Below are 25166 nucleotides of genomic sequence, written 5' to 3'. Positions count from 1 at the left end.
GAAAATCACATAACCCACTTGCCTTTTAAAGATTTACACAACCAATCCGGTCTCAACAAGTCAGTTTAATCTGAAAATTGATTTCATTGGCTTGGAATATTCATTGCTTTTACTTCAATTTTTTTAAGGTAGTTATTTATTTATTGTGTAGGTATCTTATCTGCTTGATGGAGGCTCAATGGAACATGAAGATTTTTGTGGACATGTTGGCAGACTGGACCCAGGAGACTTGCAAGTAAATATATATAGATTTCATACACAAACAACAATTTCTATATTGTAATATATATATTTCATAAGTTCATTGAACTTCCTTTCAATTTCTATTTCCTTTTTGTATGCATAGTGGATGACAGCAGGGCGTGGTATTGTCCATGCTGAGATGCCTTCTACACAAGAGCCAGCACATGGCTTGCAACTGTGGGTCAATCTGAGAAGCTCAGAGAAGATGATTCCTCCTGAATACCAAGAACTGAAAAGTGCAGACATTCCAAAGCCATCTAAAGATGGAGTAACTGTTACTGTCATCTCTGGAGAGTCAATGGGAGTTAAGGTTGGTGTTTGCTAAAAAAACTATACGTGATAGTTAATGGTGTTTGCTAAAGGGTAAAAACTATAACTGATAGTTAGTGTATTTGGGTAAATTCAGTATTATGTATCCAAATGATTGTTTGGGCAGCACATAGACTTTGTACTCTTGTATGGAAAGTGCAAGTGTAACGCCTTGTATAAGGGCTATCTCACAGTAGCTATGTGGATGTACATTGATGTATGCTCCATCCCCCTTTATCTTCTATTTATTTTTTTGTAAATCCTTATTTTTACATTTATTTCATATATACATATGTCAAGCTGATCTCCTGCCACTCTGTTCACCCACTATTGTGATACAGGCATGCCCACCAGACAGAAGGACAAGGTCATATACCTCCCGGCAGACTACTCTGCAGTTAAAGTGGAAGTAAACCCATGGATTTAAACAGTTAAAAAAAAAGACATGCCGGGAATGCTAACTGCACATTGGCTGTGCTCTCAGCCAAATGATCAAACCATCCCATGGCTGGTGTCATAACGAATCACATGTGCAGCACCATAGCAGTTGAAGATTAAACAGAGGCAAAGATGGCAGCTTCCTTGGCTGAAAACGATAGGGGAGTTTACTTCCACTTTAAGCAATATAGCAGGCTCTTAAAACCATATCAACCTCTGATTTCACAATAAAGAAGCAGCAATGCAGTCGCAGAGAGGAAAGTGAAATATACAGCAATATTTGATATGGGTATGCAGATGACTCCCTCACTCTCTCCTCTGATAGTTCTGCTGTCTCATGATATACCAGGCATTGTAGCATGGGAGTGGAAAAGGAGCCCCTAGCCCCGGGTAGTCTCTGACAAACCAGTTTGGAGCTTACATCCATTTTGGCTTCCCTGCTCCTTGCAGTACTTTCCCTGGTCTGACCAGAGCAGTGCAGGAAAGAGGGAAGGTATGTCCTGCTAGGTAGCAGGGCAGGGGATGAAATGGGAATAAAGTGACCGTTCCGTTATACTTTGCCCTGCATGGGCATAGGAAAGGATCCCTTTAAACCTTGTTTTTGTCAGTTAAAAAAAGATTAGGTCTTGGAAAATGAGAATCAGCATTGTTTGTTCTTATCACAGAACATGATTTCCTCGGCAGACAAGGTCTTGAATAATTACACGCATGACCGGATAAGAATTTTGTATACAGTTTTAAATGAAGAGCATAAATTAGTGACCATATCTGCTACATCAGATTATAGTAGAACAAAATAAATTTAGCTCTTTAACTGTGATCACACACAGACCTGGATGTTGAAGATACAGTGCCTTGAAGAAGTATTCATACCCTTTTAAATTTTCCACATTTTGTCATGTTACAACCAAAAACGTAAATGTATTTTATTGGGATTTTATGTGATAGACCAACACAAAGTAGCACATACTTGTGAAGTCGAAGGAAAATGATAAATGGTTTTATAAAATTTTTACTAATTAATATGTGAAAAGTAATCTAAAAATCTAGTGGAACCAATTGCCTTTAGAAGTCACCTAATTGGTAAATAGAGTCTGCCTGTGTGGCATTTAATCTCAGTATAAATACAGCTGTTCTGTGAAGCCCTTAGAGGTTTGTTAAAAAGCCTTAGTGAATAAACGGCATCATGAAGGCCAAGGAACACACCAGGCAGGTCAGGGATGATGTTGGGGAGAAGTTTAAAGCAAGGTTAGATTATCACAGAGAACTGTTCAATCCATTATCTGAAAATGGAAAGGGTATGACACAACTGCAAACCTATCAAGACATGGTCGATCACTTAAACTGACAGGCTGGGCAAGGAGAGAATTAATCCGAGCAGAAGCCAAGAGGCCCATGGTAACTCTAGGAGCTGCAGAGATGCTCAGCTCAGGTGGGAGAATCTGTCCACAGGATAACTATTAGTCGTGCACTCCACAAATCTGTCCTTTATGGAAGAGTGGCAAGAAGAAAACCATTGTTGAAAGAAAGCCATAAGACGTCCCATTTGCAGTTTGCGAGAAGCCATGTGAGGGACACAGCAAATATGTGGAACAAGGTGCTCTGGTCAGATGAGACCAAAATTGAACTTTTTGGCCTAAAAGCAAAATGCTATGTGTTACGAAAAACTAACACTGCACATCACCCTGAACACACCATCCCCACCGTGAAACATGGTGGTGGCAACATCATGTCGTGGGGATGCTTTGCTTTTTTTTTGTTTTTTTAGTAGGGACAGATAAGCTGGTCAGAGTTAATGGGAGGATGGGTGGAGCTAAATACAGGGCAATCTAACCTGTTAGAATCTGCAAAAGACTTGAGACTGGGGTGAAGGTTCACCTTCCAGCAGGACAATGACCCTAAACATACACCCAGAGTTACAATGGAATGATTTGATCAAAGCATATTTATGTGTTAGAATGGCCCTGTCAAAGTCCAAACTAAAATCCAATTGAGCATCTGTGGCAAAACTTGAAAATTACCGGTCAGAAGCTCTCTATCCAATCTGACAGAACTTGAGCTATTTTGCAAAGAAGAATGGGCAAAAAAAATGTCACTCTGGATGTGCAAAGCTGGTAGAGACATCCCCAAAAAGACTTGCAGCTGTAATTGCAGCGAAAAGTGATTCTACAAAGTATTGACTCAGGGGGGCTGACTACAAATGCAAGACACACTTTTCGCATATTTATTTGTAAAAAGTTTTGAAAACCATTTATCATTTTCCTTCCACGTCACAATTACTGTATATGCCACTTTGTGTTTGGTCTACCACATAAAATCCCAGTAAAACAATTGTACATTTTTGGTTGTAACATGACAAAATGTGGAAAATTTCAAGGGGTATGAATACTTTTTCAAGGCACTGTATGTTTACAAGTCAAATTTTTAGCTTAGATGGGAAAAAGTTTGATGAAACGGTTAGGGTCCCCTCAATGTTTTTGTGGTGCAGCAATCTGTACCAATTTTTATGGGTTACTGTCAGGCCACCTGAGGCCAGGTGACAGATGCACACCGTTGGGGTCAGGTGTGCACCGCAAGGTAGTGGACCCTACGGATGACTGCTGCAGATGGGAGTCTGGGTGGTAAAGGAAGGCAGGGCTGCTGTAACACTAACATGCATCCCACCGGGGTTAGAGCGTAAGATTCCCTAGGGACGCGGAGTCTAGGAGCCAGCAGGTGTTCACTAGCGCCTCTAGTGGTGAGAATGGACTGGGCTGCAACTGGCTCCAGGTTGTGATCCCCAGGGTCCCCTAGCTCACGCCCACAGTAGGCAACAGGAGGAAAGGGATACTAAGGGAATAAGCCAAGGTCGGGGCCACAAGCAGACAATGACAACAGGGTCACAGGCAAACAGGCATAGTCAGGGACACGCTAAAAGGTCAGGGTCACGAGCAGACAGGAATAGTCGAGAACACGCCCAGGTCGGTAACAGAAACAAACAAATGAAGAGCACGCAGCAAGCAGGAAACAGGAAGCCAAACACACAATGTTGATCAGCACGGCTGGCCTCCAGTGCAAAGGTTAATATAGAGTTCTCTGATAGGAGCTGGGGTGGAGCCATGGTTAGAGGAGAGATTATAAAAGCAGACAGGTGAGAGTGGCTGGTCTCTAGAGATGAACATGGTAAGAGGTAATCTGACAGGCAAACTCTATTGCATAACCATGACAGTCTACACAAGAGCCAGCACATGGCTTGCAACTGTGGGTCAATCTGAGAAGCTCAGAGAAGATGATTCCTCCTGAATACCAAGAACTGAAAAGTGCAGACATTCCAAAGCCATCTAAAGATGGAGTAACTGTTACTGTCATCTCTGGAGAGTCAATGGGAGTTAAAGTTGGTGTATGTTAAAGGGTAAAAAAACTATAACTGATAGTTAGTGTATTTGGGTAAATTCAGTATTATGTATCCAAATGATTGTTTGGGCAGCACATATAAGACTTTGTACTCTTGTATGGAAAGTGCAAGTGTAACGCCTTGTATAAGGGCTATCTCACAGTAGATATGTGGATGTACGTTGATGTATGCTTTATCCCCCTTTTACTTCTCTTTTTTTTTTTTTTTTCTAAATCCTTATTTCTACATTTATATGATGGGCATAGGAAAGGATTCCTTTAAACCTTTAAAAGTCCGGCCATAGTCCGGCGGTTTGTCTGCCGCACCTAGTCCACCGGAAAAGTCCAGTCGTGTGTGGGCAGGTCCGCTAGTTCGGAAAGTCCGGCAGACCTCCTCTTCAAAGTCCGTAGGTTTGTCCGCTGGACTAAGTCCACCGGATAGTCCGATTGTGTGTACGCGGCATAACTCTGACTGTTGGATATTTTTTTAATTTACATTAAGAAAATGGCAGCTGAAGGAGGCAGAAATGGCAGTTGGCTTGGAGGCAGAATTGGGAGCTACAAGTAAGGTCACGGCTTTACCCCTGAGAGATTTAATAAGCCAGTTGGCAATTCAGCCTTCTGCCATCTTACTTTGGGCGGGTTGTCCTCTTAATGCATTTTATTATGGAAATATTGTGAAAACATATTGTGCCATAACCTAGTCTTGCTCTCCCACAAGGAGCTAAAAATGCATAAAATGTCCATGTGTTTCCAAAAACATGATTTGCTAGAACATTTGCATTATGTCAGATGATAACCTAACACAGAGGAAAAACATGAATTTCACAAGAAAGCGTTCTTTCTTTTATAGCGTGGCTTCCTTCCATCTCCCACCTCCCCACATGACTTTCACTTTTTGTTAGACCAAAAGGAATCCAGACAGCAAGTATGTAAATTGATAACATGTATAGGCTGATGCCAGTTGTCTCTTCTACTTTAGCTTCCACTTAATCACATTGAAACGGTCAATGAATGTTTATTTATAGTGAGTCACTTCAGAATGAAAAGGCGATAAATCGCAGCATGGCTTCTAGAACATTGGCTGTAAAAAATAAAATAAAATAAATACTTTTAACGTTTATAGCCGTTATTCTGTATTTACCACTGCCAGCCTATGAAAAATCAAAAAAGACATTCTGGTGCAGTTGTGACTTTGTAGGGGGGATCCTACATCCAAGACCCTGGATAGACTGCTGTGACCTATATTAGCTTTTCGAGTTGGAATTTTGAAGTGTCTCCATGTTTGCTTCAGGCCTTTGATGACATTGCTTTTACAGAAAGATCTTTTGTTAATAAAAGCTTCAGCATGAAGGAGATCAGGCTATGATGATGACTTTGCCCCATGTCCTTGTCCATTAACATCATTTGGGAGTTTTGGGGCTTCTGATGGTAAGGATGCGCATGTTATATCAGTGTAGAGCTCATTTAGAAAGATGAGCTTCCTCATGGTTCTTATGGCCCATTATTTAAGTGTACTGCATGTTTTTCATGTTCCTTTTATTCAGGGCTTTACCCATAGCTGTAGCAATCATGCAACTGCCACAGGCCCAAAGCCAGTTGGAGGCACAGAGCTGTGTACTTATAATGATTTATGCAGGTAGCAATGGCATTTGGCTCAAATGTGTATATACAGTGCTTTGAAAAAGTATTCATACCCCTTGAAATTTTCCTTATTATGTCATGTTATAACAAAAAACATAAATATATTTTATGTGATAGACCAACTCAAAGTGGAACATAATTGTACAGTGGAAGGAAAATGATGAATGTGTTTTTTGTTTTTTACAGTTTTTTTTACAAATATCTTAAAAGTGTGGTTTGCATTTGTATTCAGCCCCCCAAGTCAATACTTTGTAGAACCACCTTTCACTGCAATTACAGCTGCAAGTTCTTTTGGGTACATCTCTACAAGCTCAAGCTGTCAGATTGGATGGAGAACGTCTATGAACAGCAATTTTCAAGTCTTTCCACAGATTCTCAATTGGATTTAGGTCTGAACTTTGACTGGGCCATTCCAACACATGAATATGCTTTGATCTAAACCATTCCGTTGTAGCTCTGGCTGTATGTTTTAGGGTCCTCTGCCCCATTCTCAAGTCTTTTGGAGACTCTAACAGGTTTTCTTTTCAGATTGTCCCTGCTAAAGAAAAGCATCCCCACAACATGATGCTGCCACCACCATGTTTCATGGTGGGGATGGTGTGTTTAGGGTGTGTTTTGCTTTTAAGCCAAAAGGTTACATTTTTGTCTCATCTGAACAAAGCACCTTCTTCCACATGTTTGCTGCGTCTCGCACATTGCTTCTCGCAAACTTCAAATGGGACTTCTTATGGCTTTCTTTTAACAATGGCTTTTTTCTTGCCACTCTTCCACAAAAGCCAGATTTGTGGAGTGCACAACTAATAGTCCTGTGGACAGTTTCTCCCACCTGAGCTGTGGATCTCTGCAGCTCCTTCAGAGTTACCATGGCCTCTTAGAAACAACACAATGTTCCAAGCACTGAGCCGTATAGAGAATCTCACTGTCCACTGCCCAGGAGCCAGTCCAATGCGGCCATCAATAAAAGCACACATAGTGACTGAGGTTGTAAATGGAAATGAGAAAGTACTATCAGGATATCAGTGGGAACCTCCAGTAATTCAATGTTAAGCCAATAGTGAAGGCTAAAACTAGTTTATAGAAACAAAGATCATTGAAGATGATACGATACCAAGTCAGTGTAGATGAATGTTGATAGGCTAACGTCCGCTGGGTCCGGGAGGCAGGAAGGTAGGAATAATCCACTTTTGTGCAACAACTGACTGCTGGTGTAGGACCGTGGATGCTCGGGAGCCGACACCGAGGCGGAAGGGCCTGACCGAAGGGAGCTGCCAAACAAACCAGCCTGCAACATAGGGAGAGCTCGTTGCCATGACGATGCGTAGAGGGAGTCATTACTGGACTTCTGAATGGACTTTGCTTCTCCTGCATTTAGCAAAAGTCCAGCTGTTTTGATTGTCAGCTCCCTCTGGTCTGGCCCTTCTGCCTCGGTGTCGTGGTAAAAGCACACGGGAGCGCTGCTGGACCTCGGCTCGGCTCCCGAGCATCCATGGCCCTACACCAGTGGTTGGTTGTTGCACAATGGTGGATTATTCCTACCTTCCTGCTGACTGGACTCAGCGGACGTTGGCCCATCAACATTCATTAACTGCAGCTTGGTATCCTATTATCTGCAATGGTTTATTTTTGTTTAAATAAACTAATTTTAGCCTTCACTATTGGCTTGACATTGAATTACTGGAGGTTCCATGTTCCCACTGATATCCTAATAGTGCTGTCTTCTTTTCCATTTACAACCATGGGTCTCTTGGCTGCTTCTCTGATTAATGCTCTTGCCTCACCTGTCAGTTTAGGTGGACGGCCATGTCTTGGTAGGTTTGCAGTTGTGCCATACTCTTTCCATTATCGGATGATGGATTGAACAGTCCTTTGTGAGATGTTCAAAGCTTTGAAAAAAAAATAACAACGTAATCATGCTTTAAACTCCTCCACAACTTTATCCCTGACCTGTCTGGTTTGTTCCTTGGCCTTCATGATGCTGCTTGTTCACTAAGGTTCTCTAACAAACCTCTGAGAGCTTCACAGGACAGGTGCATTTATACTGAGATTCAGTTGCACACAACTACACAAAGGTGGGCGCTATTTACTAATTCGATTTTTTTTAAGGCAATTGGTTCCACTAGATTTTAGTTAGGGGTATCAGAGTAGAGGGGCTGAACACAAATGCACGCCACACTTTGCAGATATTTATTTGTAAAGAAATTAGAAAACCATTTATCATTTTCCTTACACTTGACAATTATGTGCTGTCTATCACATAAAATCCCCAAAAAATAAATTTATGTTTTTGGTTGTAACCTGACAAAATGTGGAAAATGTCAACGGGTATGAATACTTTTTCAAGGTACTGTATATACATATTAAAGGTTCTCAATGGCTTGGAAAGATTTTGCTAAGTGTTTAAAACCTATATTTTAAATGGGTACGTTTTTATGTTTTTTTTTTTTTTTTTTTTTCGTTTTCTTTCAGTCAAAAGTTTACACAAGAACACCGACCCTGTACCTGGATTTTAAAATAGAAAAAGGAGGAAAGCATATTCAGAAGGTGCTTAAAGGTAAGCAATAAAACAAAAACAACAAAAAACTACTTACTATCTACTAACTGCAATTTTTCATGATTTTTTTTTTCTCATGTTGACATTTTTATTCAGCAGCAAGAAGTGTTCTGTAATTGAAACAGTAACTTCTAAATAGTATACTGATGTCTTAATGGTCTGTAATAGATCAATGAAGGAGACCTAGTTCATCAATGTGTAGGACAAGACCTATGTTACAATGCGTATGAGCTTTAAAAGCTCCCTGAGGCTTAAAAAGGAAGTAAAGTCTTATTTTGTACCTTGTTATAGGCTTACCTGTAGGTTCTGTGAATTTATGCAAAACTTGCACAGTTTTTGAGATATTCTGAGTGCATGCAGCCAATAACGTCATAGGCGCATGCGCTCTGAAGGTCTGGCTTACCATTCCGAACCTTCAGAGCCCATGCCGCAAATGGCGGCTCCCGCGCACGTGCGCAGAAGTGACGTCATCGTGGCTCCACCATAAAAAGAAAGGAAGTGACACAGACGTCTCAGCAGTGTGCGGGCAGCACTGGAGGGCTTTGTTCCAAGGTAAGTAGTTCATAATGAGCTGATATGAGATGCATAACAGCTCATTATGCATTTGTCTTACAGGTTTGTTTAGTTATTTTAACCCAGAGGGTTTACACCCTCTTTAACGTTAGGCCCTAGGATATCCCCCCTCCTTTGGGATACACAGTGTCCAATGCATGCCTTGTCACCCTCTCTGTGTTGCATAATAAATGTGGGAGTGCTATTATAATGAAACCCATCATCCCCAAAAAAAGTGAACTCTCTCTGTGTGTTTGTGTGTGTATATGTGAATGTTCTGATTGTGTCTGTTAGATCTAATTACTGTGTAGCTGTAACCTATGTTCTGTCAGATTAGGCGACCTGTCAAATCCTGTAATGGAAGTGACGTTCCGTCGTGGCCATCTTGGTACACCACGCACTCAGGCGTAGTGAGCCTACAGTCTGAAGGCGACAAGCGGACATCTTTTTACACCCACTGAAGTCTTGCATTTCACACTTCTTTTTACCAGTAAATTAAGCTTATATTGTGACATACAGTATTTAGAAGTCTGTGACATTGTTTTGATGTTGAATTTTACTTGTGTAAGATTTCCAAACCTGTGAGATCAGCAGTCTTGCCACTGCTTTTAAAATTCAACATCAAAACAGTGTCACAGAGTTCTAAATACATCAAGAAATATCTAGTGAGCAACCTCATTAAAAAGCGTATCCAGACGGATGATCAGGGTGTTATACACAGTGAATTGAGAAATAGATCGGTGTTTAACCCAGTGGTCTCCAATAATAAACATGTTGAGGTATTTAAAAAGGTAGTATTACAAGATTTGAAGAACCTGAAAATCAAAAAGCGTGAGGATCCCAAATTTATAAAAAGTGGCATTAAGAAATTGTCAAAAAGGAAAGATATTGTTGTTCGACCTGCCGATAAGGGAGGAGGAATCGTGATCCTTTCGAAAGTACAGTACTATGAAGGTATGAAGAAATTACTAGGAGACAGCACTACGTATACAAAATTAACAAAGAACCCCATGTTCAAATGTAGAAAAGAGCTAGAGCAGGTAGTGCACCTTGGACTCGAGAAGAATATTCTGAACAAAAAGGAAGCCAAATATCTGATCCCGGAGTCATGTAGGGACCCCGATTATCTATGCATTGCCTAAAATACACAAGGATAAAATAGACCCCCCATTTAGGCCCATAGTGAATGGGATTGACTCAGTAACCTCAAGGATTGGGGAATATATAGACAAATATTTGCAACCTGTGGTTATACAAACCGGAGCTTACATTAGAGATACGAAGCAAGTATTGCAACTAGTAGAAGGATTATTAGAACAGGAAGGACCCTGGATTATGGCATCTGTAGATGTCTCTTCACTGTACACAGTGATCCAACACTATCAAGCCTGTGAGGCCGTGAAATGGGGCTTGAGAAAGTATAGCACGTTACCGTGCTTCCAGCGTAAATATCTAGTCAAATGCCTTGACTTCTGCCTTAAAAATAGCTATTTTTGGTATAACAGAGAGTACTTTCATCAAAGAACCGGAGTAGCGATGGGGGCCAAATTCGCTCCCAGTGTGGCATGCCTATTCATGTCTCAATGGGAAGAAGAAGTGGTTTATACTAACAAACCCGTAGAACTGGCCATGTACAAAAGGTATATTGATGATATCCTTATATTTTGGAAAGGGGAAACAACCAGTCTAGTAAGTTTTTTAGAAAGATTAAATATTAATAATAGAAACATTAAACTATCCTGGGAAGTGAGTACCGGATCAGTATCCTTCCTAGACTTAGAAATTATACAAAATGACAATAGATTATATACTAAGACCCACTTCAAAAATGTTGATAGGAATAGCTATTTACCGAGAGGGAGCTGCCATCACACTAACTGGCTTTGCAATATACCAAAGGGCCAGCTTATGAGGTTGCGCAGAAATTGCACATATACTAAAGATTACCTCCTACAAGCTGAAAAGATAGGCCAGAGGTTTATGAACAAGGGATATAAAGATGAAGATATTAGAAATAAAATTATAGAAGTGGAAAATATGGATCGTGTAAATCTAATTAAAGACAAACCCACTCCGGCCCGAGAGATCAATGGGGTACCGCTGATACTAAACTATAATGCTCAATATAAGAAACTTGAAAGGATTATTAGAAGACATTGGCACATTTTGCGTTCAGATGTGCATCTACAGGAATTGCTACCTGAAAATCCCAAATTTGTGTATAAAAAGGCATTGACTTTGAGAGATAGGATCGTTAAGAATGTCCCTGACCCCCCACCTACAGGCCTGACTTTTTTCACGGGAAAAGGGTTCTTCCCCTGCAAACGTTGTTTTGCATGTTTGAAAACGAAACGTCCAGCTGAAAAGAAATTCAACTTCACGTCTACAAGCACTGGGAATATATATGAAGTAAAAGATTTTATATGTTGTAATACTGAGGGAGCAGTGTACATGTTGCAATGCAGCTGTGGCCTGCAATATGTAGGCCGCACCAAAAGACCGCTATGGGTACGGATAAAAGAGCATGTCAAAAATATTATTAACGGCTTTGACAAGCATAGCGTCTCAAGGCATTTCTGTACACATCACAACAAGGACCCCACTCGGCTTACGTTTTGGGGCATTGAACCCTACAAAAAACACTGGAGAGGTATCCATAAGGTCAGAACATTAAGTCAACTAGAATCAAAGTGGATTTTCACTTTAGACACTTTCGCGCCTCAGGGGCTTAACATTGATTTTGACCTCAACTGTTTTATTAGTGATTTCTGATTGTATTATATGTTAAGAGCGATGCTAGATATTCTTTATTATGATGTTTTAATATTTTTAAAACTGACACCACGAGAACTTTGGACTTTCTTTCCGGTGTCCCCTTTAAATTTGAGAGTGATTTTAATGTATATTCTATTCTTCCCTTCCTTTATCCTCCGTTCTGTGTGTATGCCCAAAGAGAGAACTTCCAATGCCTGATCTCGGCTGGATGGATGTTGCTCGTTGTCATTTTAGATTGATGGTGACTTTTTTTAGGACCATGTGTATCTATTATGGCCCACACTGTATACGCTAGGATCCCTATATTGTCGTTTTTCCCTTGGAGGCTACATCATTCTATTGTTTTTAACAAATTTTTTGATCCACTATATACAGTATATTTTAGTTATAATCACAATCTTTATTAATATTTTTAGCTTATGTATTCATTATGGTCCAGAACATAAGCTGGAGGATTTTTTGGATTGTTGTCTCCCTTCTAGATATTACCGTTTTTTAAATTGCCCTGCTGGCAGTCCATATGGTTAACAGTTGATATTCCTATGGACCTGCTTTTTAATGAATTTTTATAGCATCTTTTTTAATTTTTTAATATTTTTATAAATAATAAATTTTTATATATAAGTTTTATACTGTGTTATCTATTTTGATGACCGGTCATGTTGTTGAGCCAGTAATGCTGCTAATATTTGCTGGCCTCCTTAAGTTCTGTGTTTTTCTGCTAGATGTCACTTTTTAGATAGTTAATGTCATTGTATTGGTGCACTAGTTAGATGTGCGCTTTGTGTAGTATCAGGAATGCCCTCTTGGTTGCCCCAGTAGGAACCTCTGCGCCCGGCTATCTCTCATTGGGTTAAAACAGCTATCAATGAATGACAACTAAGCTGTGTATATTTTTACATTATCCGTGAGTGCAGCCTGAGTGTTTCCTATTATTGTTATGTCTGCTGGCTACAAGAAAATGGTGGCCGGAGACCAGTAGGCTGACCTGTCTCATTACTATTATACTAATCTACGAGAAAATGGCTGCTGCTGTGGTCAGCTAACATTGATCTGTTTGGTAATTGCGGACTTCGGGAAAATGGCCGCCAATCACTGACACTATTTAAACGTTCGTCCTTACCCCAGTTGTTATTCCCTGATGAAGTCACATGACGATACGCGTAGGAACGCAATTGGTTAGTGAGGACACCGGAAGTGACGTCCGGAAGTACGAACGTGGCGCTCGTTCGTTTTATTGTGCATATTTTTATTCGTTTTAAATGTGAGTACCCAAGCTTCGTTTTGTATCTAAATAAAACTGTGAATACATACTTCACCATTGGAGTGTTCCCCTTGTTTTCTCTGCATGATACATCGTGCCTACGGTGGAATGAGTGTCCAGAGTTGTGCTACTTATTGAACCCACACCAGCGGATAACAAGTGTTGTTTTGAGAGTGCTGTTTACCTTACAGCAGTAAGGTAAGGTATTTACTGCACCTAGTGTGAGGACACAATACGCACAGGAGCACTGGTGGAACTCACCCCCCGTTTTTTTCCGGGCACGCAGGATATCGTTTTGCTTACCACTGAATGGACATTTTTTTGCATGATTATAGTGAACTTTATTTTAATAGCTACATTGGAGCCTTGTTTTAGAGCACATCTTCACTGTGCTTGGAGTTCAAATATTATTACTAGCACTATGTGCATTTTTTGATTAATCATCACTGCTTATTGCACCTCTTAAAGTTGCACTTTTAGCATTTATAAATTTCATCTCATTCGTTATTTTTAGCATCATTTCTATTAATATAGGTATTTCATTTTTATTTTTTGTTCTTTACACTATATAATTTACAAATTTATGTGTATTGCACGTTGTTTCACTGATATTCTGGATTCTATATGGAAGATTTTTTATAGCACCTGATTTAAGTTTGTTTTTTGTTAAATGCACTATTTGATGTATTGCACCCAAGAGGTTACGCACATTGTCTGAGTTTATTTAAACACGTAGTTTAACATTTATCTCTTACCTTCCTGCTGCTACCAAGGTACTAGCTAGTTTATTTTAGTTTATCACATTAGTTTATCACATTTATTTAGCCGGAGCGCAACACCACTTTTATTCACTATATTTCACTATATAAGCTAAGTTTACTCGTAAAAATAAGTGTGAAATGACTTGGGTGTAAAAAGATGTCCACTTGAAGCCTAGTGTGGCTGAGTGCGGAGAGTACCAAGATGGCCGTGGACAGAACGTCACTCCTGTTACAAAATCTGAAACTCAGGTATTATGGGATATGTAGTTTCTTCACAGGAAGTGTCAGTTCTCACACTATGGACAGAGGTCATGCATTACCTGTGCAGTGGCATGCAGCATGCCTCATGTTTCAACACAAATAGAAATTCTGACACAGGAATGAAGATTTACTCTACAATACGCTATATGCTACAGTACATGGCAAATGACACCACAAAATTACATCTTACACAGTCGAAAAACATAAGGTGCAGGTAGGAATGTTTGCAATGCCTTTAAATTCTTGAATCTTCAGGCTAGTCACTTGACACGGCAGGGTCCTCTTTACCTGCACCTCTTCTCCAGTCTGGGTGGTTAATACTTATGTATAGTGCAAATGAAGGGCACCTTGGTGATGCTCTCTCATGGGGAGCAGCTATAATGCTCTGAATTTACAGAGTCCCCAAGCTTTTGGACTGAGTGATGCTGGGCATCATTCATCCCAGACAACTGAGATATATTTTGTGGTAAAGAAGAGGTATACCTGGGGACATTTAAAAAAAAAATACTGTGTAAGAAGAGCCACTCATGGACAGACTCTGTGCCTGTGAAAGCTGTAGCAATCAGGCAAAGTTTCTTTTTTTTCTCAGGGACTCTGGGTTGTAGCAAGCTTCCGTATAGATATTGGATCATCCAATTGAGTCAAAACAAATTCTTGATCAGATGACTGTTATCTAGGGGAAGATTTACTAGAACTAGAGCACTCAATCTGGCGCAGCTGTGCATGGTAGCTAATCAGCTTCTAACTTCAGCTTGTTCAATTAAAGTGGTTGTAAAGGCAGAAAGGTTTTTTCACATTGGAGGCGTTTTTCAGGTGCTTTAGCGCTAAAAATAGCACCTGAAAAAAGCCTCAGCTGCAATCCCAGTGTGAAAGCCCGAATGCTTTCACACTGGGTCGCTGGGCTGGCAGGATGTCAAAAAAAGTCCTGCGAGCAGCTTCTTTGCAGCGCTGTAGGAGCAGTTAATACACCGCTCCTAAAGCGCCCCTGCTCATTGAAGTCGATGGGCAGCGCCGGCAAATTTGCGGGTAGTTTTATCCCTTTTTCGGTTGTTAGTGGGGGTTAAAAGCGTCCGAAAAGCACTGCTAAAAATGTGAACATGATCTTTTCCAAATTGAGCCTCTATCATGTCATGCGTGCATACATCTTGTACTGTAAAGTAAACGCTCACCTCTATTTTATACCTCCAAAGTATAATGAGGTCAATATGTGTTTTCTGGTGTTTTCTGGTGTGTGTGTGTGTGTATGTGTGTGTATATGTATATATATATATATATATATATATGTATGTATATATATACGCGTTTATGTAAAAGCAAGTCAAAGTTCATACAGATAGATCTTCCTACACAGGGGATTCTCACCATCACTGCAAAGACATAGAATTCAGCCTCATGGCTCTCTTGTGGCAGCTTTACTGCTCCGAGTGCCTCTGTGGGGTCTTCCAGACCATTAAACACCTTTTTGGTCCTCCTCACCATCAAACACCCCAGTGTTTATGTGCAGACGCTGTATCTTAGCTCTGCGTCTTTCCTCAACACTCCCTAGCTGAAACATGTCTAACTGACTTTTACTGCAATAAAACTCCCCCCTCTGACATTTTACCTTTTGTTGCTGGGTTATACACAAAAAGAATATTCATATGCCCAGCGGTGTTCTGTAGGGATCCACTGCTGCGCACTTGATCCCTCTCCACCATCTTCTCTGATGTCATCATTGAGCTGGTTGTGATATCCTGGCACTTGCAAGTTGGTCCCATGATAGCACATACACCATACAGTATCTCAAGGTCTTCTGGTATGTGTTATATGGATATTTCAGGATCCTGTATGCAATGAATATGTTATTTTAGTCTAGATGAGGATCCAGAAAGTGTGAGAGAGATTTCCCAAAAAAGGTATTTTAAAAGAAAAATCTTATTGTTAGTGAGGAGGGGGTGGGAGTGGAGAGACCTAATGTGGGTGGGCAGGGTGAACCTCTACTTTTAAGCTCATTTATGTTATTTATTGCAGGTACATTGTCAATTTACACAGCACTTTACATATTATATATTGTACATCAGTATCAGTCCCTCCACTCAAGGACCTTACAATCTAAGGTCCCTAAATCACATTCACACATACTAGGAGCCAATTAACCTACCTGCGTGTCTTTGGCATTCATGTAGCATTAGGTATGCATTTTTTACTTGATAACTCCAAATCTGCTTCTTTATATAGGGGGAATTTTCTGTATTTTAGTATTGTATCTGTTAATTGTCCCACCACGATTCTGCAAGCTGTGTTTAATGTGTTTGGTTCTCCATGTGCTTGGGACTACACGTCAGCCAACATAGCAAACACTGACATGCCAAACAGCTGTACAGTCCTCTTCCTGGCCTCCACCTGCTGTCTGACACAGATGCTCTCCTATTTACTTGAGACTTGGGTAATGTCTTTAAGACCGACTGTATCCACACATCAATAAATTAGCTTGTTGACTCGCTGATAAGTGTATTTATCTGGCCAGGGAGTTTTCTTGCTGGCTTTGGAAACATTTTTGAGATGTTCACTTGACCCTCCAGGCCAGAAAGTTCTGATCTTGTCATTTGTAATCTAGTACAATGTGTACAACTAACTGAAAACATAACACAGTAAATCTCGGTGATAAGTAAACCAGTACAGAAATGTCTGTGAAGAGAAAACTGGAGAGAGACAGAGTATAGAAACAAGGTGGAAATATTTCTTGTTCTTCAGCTCCCACCCGTTTTACAGTAGCTTCTCAGGAGAACACCAGCATTAAAAAATGATGCTTTTGTAAATTAGTACTTCTTGTGGATAAGGCTGTCAGATGGACTACCACCACGCAATTGTACTGTGAAATTATTTTGACATGCAGGATTTTTCCAAGTCAAATATGCATGTTTATGCCCTGAGCATGCATCTTTTGACATTTGTCTTGAATTTGAGGAATATTAGTGATTGTCCAGGAAAATCGTGGACTTGCAGTCATTTCATGATCAGACTATAATTTTATTCTTTTTTTTAAATTAGCCTCCTAATATTTCCTTGAAGTGGTCCTTTCCCCTTAGACACATATCTCTTAGATGCCTTTCCTCCTGGTAGCAGTGTTTTGGCAGAAAAAACACTAGACGGTTGAAATGTGTGTGATTTATGTAGGCATGTTTAGGCGCGTCAAGCGATTGGCTATGAATTCATTTAATTGGCAAAAATATTAATTTATTCTGGCAGCTGAAATTAATTTACACTCAACCGCTAAATGCCCCTAGTGGTAAGACATGATTACGCAAGCCAAGGGTTTTTTCTGTCAACTCCTGGACATTGCGCAGGGTTTTTTTTTTCTGCACATCCCTGCCTCTAAACTCCACTAAATGTCTATGTGTGCATGGACATATAGGCAAACATGTAGGGGAGTTAGAGTCAGAAAAAAAAGACACCAGATACCCCTCAGAGCAGTGTTTAAAAACATCCAGTGTGCACGAGGCCTCAAATCCTATGTCTATTCAAAGATGTAGTGTGGTATTTACTTTTCATGTAATCCCACTTCCTCATTTCCCCAAGGCACTGTCAACAAAGCCAGGGCCTCACGGGTGCCCCTGGAAAGGCTAAACCAGTAGTGCCTTCCAGGGACTCATTCCCAAACTGCGTGATCTCTCAAGATTTTGCTAAATTTTACCAACTTTGTAGTTACATTGCCATGGCTTCAGCAATGTGAGTGTTGACTGGCTTAATGATGCTCATGTTGCTAACTCCATAGCAACGTGTTATTTAATAACCTAGTTCTGCAAGGTGCCAACAAAATACTAGAGTGGAAATTGGGGAAAAAAAACTCTAGGAAGTTGATGATGAGCCATCCAAGGAGACCATACCGTAAGGAGGGTTGTTCAGACATCATTCAAGAGAACTCTCATCCTCTCCTATAATTTAGTACCCATGGCTCTCTGTTTAATGTCCACAAATGCTTTTATTTAATTAGATTGTTTTGTAATGAAGCTACATACCAGGGGTCCAGTAGATATGTTTGACCTTCCCTTGGTGGAGAACCCCATCCCCTTCCATGTTACTGCTTATTGCAACCCAAAATTGCTGTCCATCATCAATGGCCAACCATGCAAAGAACTTGCTGGATTCTTCTTGGCAGAGCTACGCAGAAATGTTAGAGGGGAGACAAAAAAATGCAGCTTTGCACTACAGCCTTCCCTATTCTGGCTACACATACAGATTTCTTGAAGCTGAAGGGTTGCTGCATAGGGAAAAGGGTGTGATTTGGACTAAATGGTGTTAGTTTAACGAAACGTCCCACACTCCGCTATACCGCTTCCCCCCAGTAAATATAGATATCGGATATTCCAACGGCTGATAACCACAAACCAGGTAGTACTCATTTGGTTGCTCTATATGAACTGTTTATTGAAACACAGGTAATACTCAGGACAATCCCCCCCCCCTTTACATTCTGGACGGTGTAGACTGTCCAGCAGGGAGAGCTGTTGGAGGAATACCCCCCCCCCCCCCCAGCAAACAAACTTACACATCCCATAATATCCAAGGCAGACAAACACGGTAGAACAATGGAATACAGACACACCCCAAACGACCCAGCAAAGAGTACTCAAGAAAATGAGACAATATATATAAATAATGTGTGTCTGTGTAAAGAAAGCTGGCCGGAAGCTAGCCTGTATTTGTAGGAGGAGTCTGAGGTTTATATATATACGCCCTCCTCTGTCTGATCCTGCGTCGAATCGCATTGAGTGTTGGTTCCATTGTCTCTTCCAGTATCATCACTTCCGGTTTTCGTACAGTGAAACGGCAGCTCTGCGTTTGGGCGGCAGCAGGTGGATTTACTTTGTCCCAGCGCTCACCCCCGTGGTAAAATGTGGCCGGGGGAGTCTCCAGGGAGGTGCCACCCGCATTTCACTACGCACAGATCGGTGACTGGTACGGTTAGTTGGGCAGTGCCCACCCCGGTCACCGGAGCCAGGTATTCCACCCTCTGGTAGCCTCCATTGTCATATCATGTTCCACCTTATGCTAGGTTACCTGTCGGCTTTCAGGCTGGGTCATTAACTCCTGCCGCCGGCAGCATTATTGGTCCATCTTCCCTGGTTCACCAGGTTGTCGCTGTTGTTAGGTAGCACTGGACTTGTGGTTCTCCCTACCTCGCAGTCCGTAGGTCACGAGGGGGAGGGGTGCAGGCCCGATTAGATTCAGTCAGCTGTTTGGCATAGATATCTTGTAGCCATAGTAGACAGATATCTCCTGGAAAGGCTGCTTGTGGTTCAGGGTTTTCAGGACCTCTGCTCACCGAGCATCATGGGGGACAGGGTGGCCTGCCCCTCTCACTCCTCCTGGTGCTCAGGCTGGCATCATCAAGGGGGCGCCCACTCACCTGCGCACTTCTCCCAGGACTCACGCCTGACATCGCTACTCACAGTGTTTACGCTGGGTGTCGGGGGGGGGCGCATTGGTTAGCATTTTAGTCCTGGTATGTATGGGCTGGGGGTGGGGGCTACTCACAGCACAGCAGAGAATGCAATTTCTATTTTTATTAATTGTTCCGAGATTCATCCCATACCCCCATCATTTGGATCCAATATCCACAAGCGGTATTGTCACCCCTGTTTGAGAACCCCTGCTCTAAATTTACATTTTGTTTGCTTTCTACACAGTATGTCACCAAATTCTCTGTAAATCCTAGCGAGGACATGTTTTCCTGGATCTGTCCTGGCATGGCCCTGAGAGCTGGCTGAGGTTTGATAGTCCAGGCTACCTTGGGATCACAAATCACAGGGGAGTGGGGGGGGGGAGGGGGGGGTTGCAGTCCAGCAGGTTCATAGGTCATCACTTGTGAGGTCTGTTGTGGCATCTCTCCCTGCATGTTTCCAGGGGGGGGATCTCCGAAGGCAAGTATTGAGAAGGGGGGGGGCTGATTGGTGAGGTAGCTCCACTTCCATGGTCACTTCTTATTATTCCATGCCTCACAGCGTTTTCTGTCATAGCGTTTTATGTCATAGCGTTTTCTGTCATAGCGTTTTCTGTCATAGCGTTTTCTGTCATAGCGTTTTCTGTCATAGCGTGTTCTGTCATAGCGTGTTCTGTCATAGCGTGTTCTGTCATAGCGTGTTCTGTCATAGCGTGTTCTGTCGTAGCTTTGTTCAGTCATAGCGTGTTCTGTCATAGCTTTGTTCAGTCATAGCGTGTTCAGTCATAGCGTGTTCAGTCATAGCGTGTTCAGTCATAGCGTGTTCAGTCATAGCGTGTTCAGTCATAGCGTGTTCAGTCATAGCGTGTTCAGTCATAGCGAGGCTGTCATAATGTGTTCAGTCATAGCGTATTCCAGTCATAGCTTCATCCTGTCACGGTGGTTCTGTCATAGCATGTTTCTGTCACAGCAGTTCTTTCACATTGGATTTCTGTCCTAGCGTGGTCCTGTCACAGCGTGTTTCTGTCATACTGTTTCGCCCCTTGACGGCCCACAAAGTGGTAGATCCGGGCCAAATGTTATCATTATTCTGGGTTCCACTCTCAGCTCTAATCTCTTGATTGCAAGGTTGCCTGGAGAACTGGTTAGGTACGTCAGACCATTCATCTTTTGTCCGATCCCCAGCCTGTTCAAAAGGGGAGCTTACAGTCACTTTAGGTATTCTGAATCTTGCCATGAGATGTATTCTCTAGGAGTCTGGCCCTCCTTTCCCTGTTCAGGGCTCTGACTCAGTTGTCGGGTTACAACCAGAAGCACGACCCAATTTAAATGACGTGTGACCAGTTTTCTGTGTATCTGGTATGGTTTCTTCATGTTTAATGATGCATATTGCCACAGTGTATTGGCCTTATCCGCCAGCACAATCGAACATATCTATCAGGTATCCAGCACTTTAACTTCACTTGTCCATTTTTGCGGCTCACCCTCTAAAACTTCCCCATATCAAGAACAGACAGACAGGCCAGGGATTCAAGGGAAGTTCACAGAGCTACTTAACTGGTCGCCTTTTGAAGTTCAATCCTCTCTACTATTATTTTCGCAAGGGCTCCTCGGGTCAGCCCTTGCTCCCTTTCCCCCACATATAATCTCACTACAAGCAGTTTGTTCTCAAGTCTGGGTTTTCTCAGAAATTAGGCTCTATCCAAATCCGTTACGGGACATTTATTTGGATTCTGGGCAGGTTCCAAACAGGGGGTCCCTTATCATCAATTCATGGGATGTTGGTTTACCTTCTGCCATAGCTGATACTTACCGGATCTGTATACTGAAGCCATCCAGGTGTGCGCTACTCTAATAGATGAATTGTTAACTACCCTTCATCAAGCTTTCTTATCACACCTGCTTTCGTATCTTTTTGCCCTGTTTCAGGCATGCTGAACAGCTAGGCCAAGGCACACCTCAGGTCTTGGTAGTTAGGGTATTTCATTTTCAAGTGAAGATTCTGACTACAAGTAATAAGGCTGGCCGGAGGCAAGCCTGTATTTGTTGGAGGAGTCTGAGGGGTATATATCCCTCCTCCTCTGTCTGATCCTGCGTTGGCCCGCATTCAGGGTCCCACCCACCCATTTCCCCCAGACCTTCATATACTTATACACATTGTACATTTTTTCATATTCATACATTCAGAGTATGCCCTCTTTCAGGCGTACTGACCAGCTTGAGTAGCTAGGGTATTGCATTTCCAATTGAAGACTCTCACTACAAGTGTGTGTGTGTGTGTGTGTGTGTGTGTGTGTGTGTATGTGTGTGTATGTATATATATATTGTAACCTGGGGGACAGGTAGCAGGTATAAAGCTCCCTGGGATGAGCAGTTTCTCAGGCACAGATACCAAATCCAGAGATGAAGTGACAAACAGTGCTGTGTTTATTTGTGTTATATACAAGTCCAAATAAAGGTGCTGTACAGTGTTCCAGAAAACAAAATAAAGGGCAAAATAGCAAAACACAAATCCTAGCCGTGTCACGGCTCTAACTATACAATCTGAAGGCTCTCACTACCAGGCTGAACAAGCCTAATGCTTGTCAGTCTCTACAAAAACTGTTTAACAGGTTTTACCAACCTTACTCTCTTCACAGACCAACTTTGTGTGTACATCCCAGGCAGAGAGCAAAGGCTGTCTGCTCAGGTGAGCTTAAATTAGCCTGGGAAGAGGACCAAGACCTGAACTGGACCATGGATCAGAGATCCCTGAATGTGTATGAGAGGAGCCTGGGAGACATATAAACCCCGAACAGGACTTTTCCTGGCTCTCTCTGGGACGCTCTGCTACAATATATATAGGTGGTGCATAGGGAGCTGAAACAAGGGTTTCCCAACCTCCCCAAGGGATTCTGGGTTCTACGGGTCCCCTGCCCAAAGTGACTACCATCACAGTCAGTATTTAGGCAGCTTCACCTTGTGAATGTGGTAGTAACTGTAAGTGCAATACAAAAGATGCATACAATAATTGGACAATTGTAGCTGACTGAATATTACGTCCATGGTACTCAAACTGGCAATCCAATGGTTAAAATGTTATCTGGCAGTTCAGGGGTATAAAACAAAGTATAATAGCTGATCAGAAAGGCGGCTGCTGTTCTCAGAGAGATGGCTCTGTAGTAAGCAAGAGAAGGGTAAAAAGGGAAGCGCCACCTGAGTGCAGTATTAAAATGTATGTTTTAATGACACAACGTATGATTACACTTACAAGACAACAAAGATAAAAAGGCTCATCTGTTCAGTGGTCCATGGAGATTTCCTCAATTCCCAATCTGGGTGAAGCTGCAGAGATGTGGGGCTGCAGATGGATGATTATCGGCAGAGAGTACCTATAGGCCAGTGATGGCGAACCTTGGCACTCCAGATGTTTTGGAACTACATTTCCCATGATGCTCATGCACTCTGCATTATAATTGAGCATCGTGGGAAATGTAGTTCCAAAACATCTGGAGTGCCAAGGTTCGCCATCACTGCTATAGGCCTATTGAAGGAGCGTGTAGCCTATCCACCCATCCAGCACCAGCCTGTCTCCTTCTTGGAAGCCCCCCCCCCGGAAGTGTTCCATGCTGGCCCCAGCGTCTTCCTGATGGCCACAAGAAGTATTCTCTGCCGGTAATCATCCATTTGCAGCCCCACATCTCTGCAGCGTCACCCGGATTGGGAATTGAGGAAATCTCCACGGACCACTGAATAACAAATTAGCTTTTTTATCTTTGTTGTCTTGTAAGTGTAATCATATGTTGTGTCATTAAAACATACATTTTAATACTGCAGGTGGCGCTTCCCTTTTTACCCTTCACTAGCTTCACCTTGTGAGCTGGAATTCAGTGTTCTGATTTTAGTTTTTTTATCAATGGATCTTCGATTAGCAATCCCATAAATTGTATTTATTTTATGTTTACGCAGCAAATGTCAAATTTTCCTTTTAAAGATAGCAGCAAAATCCATGATTACATTTTAGACTGTGGCTGTGTAGTGCTTTCTATGAAAGCAAGGTTCTATTGTAGCAAGTATTCCACTGGAAAATTTAGTTTTCATTTTCTGTCCAAATATGTCTCTGAGCACAATACGCAGACAAGGTTTATTATAAACAAATAGTGAGACTGAACAGATAACTTTTTTTGGGAAGAATATGATCTTTGCTGGAGTCTGGAAAGCGATTCATAGGAGATGACTGTGGCAGAGTGTGATAAAAGGAATGACAGGCAGACTTGTTAAAGGGCACCGACACAAAGACCACAGCCAAGAGGCAGACTCTTGTACAGAACATGGAAAATACTCAGGATTCCACATTTTTATGTTGAATTAGGGGATTAAATTACATATGATAAGCATATGGATATCGTTTATTGTATGCAAACAGATCTTTGACACAGCTCCAGGGTTTTGAACACAGTTCCAGATATGTGTAAAAGAAAGAAGGTAAAATTTAAAGGCTTTTTATGTGTATGTTTGTTCTGCATAATAGGCCTGCAGTTGCGTGTCTTACTATACTCTTTGGAGATGAAACGGAATCCTGACCAAGTTTTACTTTATAAAACTATACAATGGCAAGGTTCCATGTCAACAAACGCTAATGAGTATATTCATGAAGTACTCCTTTTCGTTTTTATTGGAGTAACCTATACCTGAAAGTATTTAAATAATTTTCAAATTTTACATTTTTTGTGCTTGCTGAGTCATGTTTATATGACTCTATTACAGATTAGTATACTGTATACAGATTAGTAGGTGTTGCTATAGCAGCTTGTCATATAGGGGTTGATTTACTAAAACTGAAGAGTGCATAATCTTGTGCAGCTGCGCATGGTAGCCAATCGGCTTCTAATGTCAGCTTGCTAAGTTAAGAGTTGCCAAAAAAAATGGATGATTGGTTTCTATGTAGAGCTGTACCAGATTTTGCACTCTCCAGTTTTAGTAAATCAATCCCATAGCGATAACAGTAAAGGTGCATAACAGGCTCCATTGGGTTCCTGCTCTTCTTCTCTCTTCTTCTTTCTTCCTCCTCCTTCCTCTTCCTCTTCTTCCTCCTCCTCCTCCATCCTCTTCCTCTTCTTCCTCCTCCTCCTTCTTCTTCCTCTTCTTCCTCCTCCTTCCTCTTCTTCCTCCTCCTTCCTCTTCCTCCTTCTCCTTCCTCTTCCTTTTTGTTTTTTACCACTGTTCCCCATGTCCTGTCCAAAGCGAAGTATGTCTAGACATGGTCACATGTGCATGCTGTACTCAGCTGCCGAGTAGCCATTTTCCTTGCCTGAAAGCTATCGCATGTAAAGCGGAAGGGGGCACATCAAGCCCTCAGAAATTCAGTACCTGTGTAGGCAACCCTTTTTAGTTTTTTTTCGCTCATGAAAGCCAGGCTGTCAGTTTTTCCCTCACTTCCTATCTGGTGAAACCATTGTAACCTAGACTAGGGAGAATCTCTCTAACATAGGAACCTGGACAGCAGCAAAAATCTGACTGGAGTCCTTCCCCACTCCTATCCATACCTGATTTGGTGAACAATTTTCCGCTCAACTCTTTTAAGCTTTCAGGCTA

General features: G+C 41.7%; 1 protein-coding gene across 1 annotated transcript in view; it reads left to right on the top strand.

The window, feature by feature from the left end:
* PIR (pirin) overlaps nt 1-25166 on the top strand; it is an 82881-nt gene that overhangs the window by 36554 nt on the left and 21161 nt on the right. Inside the window, exons 4-6 of the mRNA XM_077480234.1 lie at nt 152-235; nt 347-553; nt 8473-8557. Of these exons, the coding sequence (XP_077336360.1) occupies nt 152-235; nt 347-553; nt 8473-8557 (376 nt within the window). The remainder of the gene's footprint in view (nt 1-151; nt 236-346; nt 554-8472; nt 8558-25166) is intronic.

Source organism: Lithobates pipiens, unplaced genomic scaffold (genome assembly GCF_037356315.1).
Source record: "Lithobates pipiens isolate NorthernLeopardFrog02 unplaced genomic scaffold, aLitPip1_a1.2 Scaffold_16, whole genome shotgun sequence".
In the NCBI taxonomy this organism is placed as follows: Eukaryota; Metazoa; Chordata; class Amphibia; order Anura; family Ranidae; genus Lithobates; species Lithobates pipiens.
This window is presented reverse-complemented; position numbering and strand designations above follow the sequence as displayed.